At 60.0% G+C, this 5,738-nt stretch overlaps 1 protein-coding gene across 1 annotated transcript in view; it reads right to left on the reverse strand.

The window, feature by feature from the left end:
* Positions 1–5,738, reverse strand: part of ABLIM2 (actin binding LIM protein family member 2) — a 100,011-nt gene that overhangs the window by 46,781 nt on the left and 47,492 nt on the right. Inside the window, exon 7 of the mRNA XM_015595033.2 lies at positions 1,077–1,164. Coding sequence (XP_015450519.1) covers positions 1,077–1,164 — 88 coding nt within the window. The remainder of the gene's footprint in view (positions 1–1,076; positions 1,165–5,738) is intronic.

A 5,738-nucleotide genomic window follows, 5' to 3' on the forward strand; every position in this document is an offset into this window, starting at 1 on the left:
GTGCCTGTCCCATCGCCCTCAAAGGCCGTGGGGCTCACCGGGCCCCAGGCACTTCAGAGCCTCTACTGGACGAGATCTGCCTGTCAAATGACAGCTGCATGGAGCCCCAGCGCCCAGGTAGGCCAGGCAGAGGGTCTCGGCTGCCCAGGCAGGGCGGGAGTGGAGCCTGCAGAGAGGCCGCTGGCCCGGGGACTCTGGCGCTCCACAGTGGGCAGCATGAATGCCTCCAACCCAGTCGGACCCCTCATCCGACCTCCTGGAAAACCTGAGGCCGGGAGAGGGGGTGGGGCTGGCGTCGGCTTCCACATCCCACAGAAAGCCAGGGCAGGCCTGCTTTAGAGCGGGGTGCCGGCCTCAGCCCGGAGCCCTGAAGGGCGTCTTTGTCCCCTGGGCCTGGGCCCCCGTGACAGCATGCTCGTCCTCGCTGCTGCCGTCCCATTGTGCTGGGCACCAGGACGGCTGAAAGCACTATTCATGGTGGGGGCGGATGCCTGGGGCGGGGGCGCCCCTCCCCGCCCAGACTTCCCAGCACCGCTGGGAGGGGCCGAAGGACCCCGTTCATGGGCTCCCCAGCGGAGACTCCAGGACAAGGGGGCATGCCGGGGATGACGCCGTCCTGGCTGACATCACCCCATGAGGTTCAGCCTCGGAAAGGGAGGCCTGTCTGGCACACAGCCCCAGACGACGCTGCACGAGGTCACTAAATGGCCCATCTGTGGGCCAGTGTGTGGCTCTCCCCCCTGTCTCGTCCCGCTCGGCTTGCCTCTGGGGGTCCCTGGGGCCAGAGGAATCATTGAAATGAAACTGGCTAAAGAGATGGCTCTCACTATCAAACCCATCCTCGCCGGGGTCCTCGTGGGGAGGGTCCCAGCGTCGTCCAGGAGGCCATCACCAGGGCCATGGGCTCTGCCTCTCACCATCACTCTGCCTCCCGGGGCCTGCTCGGGAAAGCCTGCTCGGCCCGGCTCCCCCAGCTCCCCGCTGCACGGCGGGGCTTCCTCACTGGCAGATGACACATGCGACCCCCAGCTCACACCCCGAGATGCTCCCCTTGGGCGAGGGGTCTGCATTCTCACCTTGAAGGTACATCTCCTCGCCTTCCGCAAACATCCGGCCACACCTGACACATACCGCACACAGCGGGTGGTAGTGCTTCTCCCCGGCCTGCAGGGGCAGAGAGGGCGGAGGGGTCTCTACCAGGGACAGCACGGCCAGGCGGGGTGCGTGGGGTGCTGGGAGGCATGCTCCCTGGCAGAGAGGCCGCGGAGTCCGGATGCAGTGGGCGCCCAGGGTGCCGTGTGTGAAGGCTGGCTCTGCCCGCTGGGGGCCACGTCTGGGAGCAGAGACCCAGCCACACCACGCAGCCTTCAGGAGCAGGTGTGTCACCAGCTCCTGGGCTCAGAGGATGATGGGCCCGCCTCCCCCCGTGTGGCAGAGGGGGGCCAGGTCCCATTCATCTCTGTATCTGGGGGGGTGGGCAGGATGGGGAGGAGAAACGGGGAGGGGAGGGCATGAGGCAAACGTCATTTCCCGGGAGGCAGGACTGAAGAAGCGGGGTAGAAAATGAAGATTTTCTTACGCATCTTTGTATTGCTCGATTTTCTCAATTAGTATTTATCATTTTTATAATTCTTACAATCCTAAAATATTAATACTGAAATAACCTAAACAAATTACTCTGGCTTGGCTTGGCTTAGTTTTACATGGTTCAAAAAACCCCCAAATCATCCCAAAATATTGTATTCTGCATTACTCTACAGGGACGACTTCTTCACCTTACGGTAAGGCTCAGGGGGCTGCCGTCTGTTGGTAAATGTGGACGCTAGGCCCCCCGTTTCACTCTCTCCTAAAGGGGAAGACGTCTGAGCACCAGCTCCTAAATTTGAACGAGTGATAACTACTTTCCTGAATTAGTAAGGAACAGGGTAAAAATTCATTACAAGCATCTCGCTTTTCTTCCGCTCACTGGTGCCTCTGGTGGGAACCAGACCCAAGGTCACCCCTGCGTGTGGGGAAGAGGGATCCAGAGCGCGCTCAGAACGAGCCAGGCACTAACGAGCAGATCCCACTTTTGCAAAATTAAAAACTAGGCAAACAAAACCACATGGATAGAATCAGGCCGATGGCTGCCGTGCGGGGGTCCGGGGGGTGTCTGGGGGGCTGGACACATCCCTTCTTGATCTGGGTGCTGGTTATATAGAGGTGTCCAGTTTGTGAAAATGCATCGAGCTGCACGTACGTGTGATCCATGGACTCCTCTGGGGTGTTACACGCCAACGAAAGAGTTACCCCACAAAACGGATCGATGACCTACAGGTAGGGGCTAAAAGTATAAAATTCTTAGAAGAAAACACAGGGCGACCGCTTCGTGGCCCGATCTGGCAGTGGATTCTGGCCTATGACACCAAAAGCATGAGCAGCAGCAGCAGCAACACAATAGCTACGTTGCACTTCGTAAAAACTAAAACCTTTTGCTCAACAGAGGATATCAAGACAATAGAAAAATAAAAACTACAGAATGAGAGAAAATATTTGCAAATCATAGATCCGAGTATCCAGAATATATAAAGAACTCTCACAGCCCAACAGCTAAAAGACAAACAGCCCAATTAAAAACGGGCAAAGGACTTGAATAGACGCTTCTCCAAAGAAGACAGGCACAGGGCCAAGAAGCACATCAAAGACACTCAACATCGTTGTCACCAAGGGAATGCGAATCCAAACCACGATGAGCTGGCACTTCACAGCCCCTCGCAGGACAGTAATTAAAACGAAACAAAAAGATTGGAAAGTAACAGGCATGGGTGACGGCGGGAGACGTAGAAAGGCCTGTGCTTGCCAGGGACATAAAACGGGGCAGCGGCCGTGGGCAACGGTCTGTCAGCGTCCCCAGAAGAACGGGGTCGCCGCGTGGCCCAGCAACCCCACTCCTGGGTATGTAAGGGAAATGAGGACAGAACAAGGGACGTGAACACGGAAGTCCCACGCAAACCCGGTCCGTGGCTGTCCTTGGCAGCATGATTCTCACGCCCGCCAGTGGGTGAGTGAATGACAGAATGTGGTATGTCCACATAGCGGAATATTACTCAGCCACAAAAAGGGATGACGTGCTGACACGTGGGGCCCCGTGCTGTCTCCTAAGGACGTCGCTGTCCATATGAGATGAGACGCCAACGCTCTTTCTCAGCCGCATGAGGACACGGCCGTCTGCCAGCCGGGAAGCGGCCCTCACTGGGAACCGAGGGGGCCGGCACCTTGACCATGGACTTGCAGCCTCCAGAGCCGTGAGAACACAGCCACGCAGTCCACAGTCTGTGCCAGCCACGCAGGCCTCAGCACTGTCACAGCGGCCCGAGCAGCAAAGACAGGATCGCGGTCACCAGCAGCAGCTCCTGGCTGCGCCTCGCGACCCTGATACCACCCAGGTCCCTCTCACGTGGCCACACCTCGGCGGGACGCTGCTGGACCCAGCTCCTTCGGGGCCCTTTCCTCCTAATCACGGTCCAAGAAGAGCCTCGAACATCGGCGTGGGGGGTGTCACCAGGGCGGCCCCCCCAGGTCTCGCCGGGCACGTGGCCCCGCCCCGTAGCCAGGTGGGGCTGCGGATGGCTCAGATTTTAAGAGGATTTTAAAAGCCCGTGAGATGTCGCAGTGCGTGGCTTTGATGTCTTGTGCCTTCTGACAAGTGACTGTCATCTTTAGACAGAACTAGGCTCATGAGGAAGGCAGGTTGGCAGCCTCCAGGGGCACAGGGCCCTCAACAGGTCCAGGCCGACTGGGAGGTCCGGGACAGGCCTGCTGGGGACGTGCAGGGAGGGGCTGGCACCCACATGTGGCCATGTCTCGGGGTCTGGACACCCCGCCCCACCCCACAGGGAGGACCAGCAGCCACTTCCTCACGGGGCTGTGGGAAGCACAGAGGACGGGCCCTCAACTGTGAGGCCTCTCGCTCACCTGAGGTGGCGGCCCCATGGCCCCCATGAACCCGTCCTGGCCGTGCCCATCCCCTGGAGAACCGGCCCTGCCTCCGCCTGCTTTCTGACCCCACCCCCCACCCCCAGATTCCGCACTGCGGAGGGCTGCACGCGTGGCCCCCTGCCCGGGTCAGCCAGGCCCCCTGAGGGCGCTCCGCGTGCATTCCCTGCCCGATTCACAACTTTAGGTTGTTTTTCAAATGACCAGAAGCGAATCCAGATCTCCAGAGTGCACGGGAAAAATGGAGTTTACCAAGAAGCCGACTGGCCCCTTCGGCAGGAGCACCGCGGCTGGGAGCAGCCGGCAACCTGCACGGTCCCCAGAGCGGCTCTGCGGCCTAAGACCCGCCAGGGGCTGCCTGACCCTGAAAAGAGGAGCCGAGTCCTGGCCATGCGGTCGCTGACCACACGCGTCCAGCCGGCCTCCCCCTGCCCTGGGACACGCGTACTCTCGCGTGGGGTCTTTCTGCCGGGAACGCGTGTCGGCAGGTGGCACGGCTCGCCGCTCGCTCTCTTCCTGGCCCACCACCCCGCTCCGCCCAGGATGCGGGCTTCAGGAAAAGGAGCGCTGGCCCCTCCTACCCCACTGTCCCTCAGGCCCCAGGGCCGAGCCACAAGCAGAGGTGGCACCTCGTCAAGACATTCAGAACAGGAACAGTGGCCACCAGCCATTCATCAGGGGCCCTAGAGGACTAACGGGCGGTTCGGACCGAGTGAGTTCAGGGACAGGTAACGGATCCCACCCTCGGGTGCCCACGTGCATGCCGGCAGAGCAAGGCTCTCAGACGCCCGGCGGCGAGCTGTCCACTCAGCGCCCTCGCCCAGGCGTCCCGAGCCCAGCCGAGCAGGGGACACCGTGACCCCAGCACTGAGCAGGGGACGCCGTGACCCCAGCGCCGACAATGTTAGAGACCAATATTTAAGGGTAAGGACAGTAGGCGCTGACTCCTGTTGGGCACAAAAGCAAGGACGTGACACCAGGCAAAAGGCAAGTTGGCGTGTGTCTGTGTGTGTCTGTGTGTGTCTGTGTGTGTCTGTGTGTGTGTCTGTTCTGCCGAGAGCACCTACAAGCAGTGACATAGCAGTAGCAAGTGTGTCTGTGTCTCGTGTGTGTGTCTGTGTGTGTCTGTGTGTCTCTATGTCTGTGTGTGTCTTGTGTGTGTGTGTGTCTCGTGTGTGTGTGTGACTGTCTGTCTGTGTGTCTCGTGTGTGTGTGTGTGCGCTCACAATCTAATAGGATCACTTCTAAATGCTAACCGTGGTTAGTCTGGGTGACAGCGTTCATCATGGACGGTTTTTTGGTTTGTTACATGATAAACCGGTTTTCCTCCTGCATGTTCTAAATGAACACATTCAACTCCTAAAACAGAGAAAGCAGCGGGGCCTTGGGGAGCCGCCGTCACCTGCGTCCTGAGGAAGCACTTTCACTCATCGGGAACACACGGTTCACTTTTTCCCGGTGGTAAAGTCCTGGCCGCTCGTGAGGGCGCATGGGAGGTGCCAGAGGGACGGAAGCAGGACGGGAATGGACCAACGTCCTGCGGCCGCAGCGATGGCTTCCTGGGCATGGAGACCCGAGGCGGGGTGCACCAGGAGGCCCCTCCCACCGGCTACCCTCTCCCAGGGCAGGCGGGGGGCCCCGTGGCCGCCATCTCCATGAACACGGCCCCCAGCCCGGGGTGGGACGCCCCGAGTGTTCGGGGGGTCAGTGAGCTGAGTGGTGAACTGAGGAAGGATGGACAGGGATGGAGGGAGGGGGGAGGG

This window comes from Pteropus alecto, unplaced genomic scaffold (genome assembly GCF_000325575.1).
Source record: "Pteropus alecto unplaced genomic scaffold, ASM32557v1 scaffold5, whole genome shotgun sequence".
Taxonomy (NCBI): domain Eukaryota; kingdom Metazoa; phylum Chordata; class Mammalia; order Chiroptera; family Pteropodidae; genus Pteropus; species Pteropus alecto.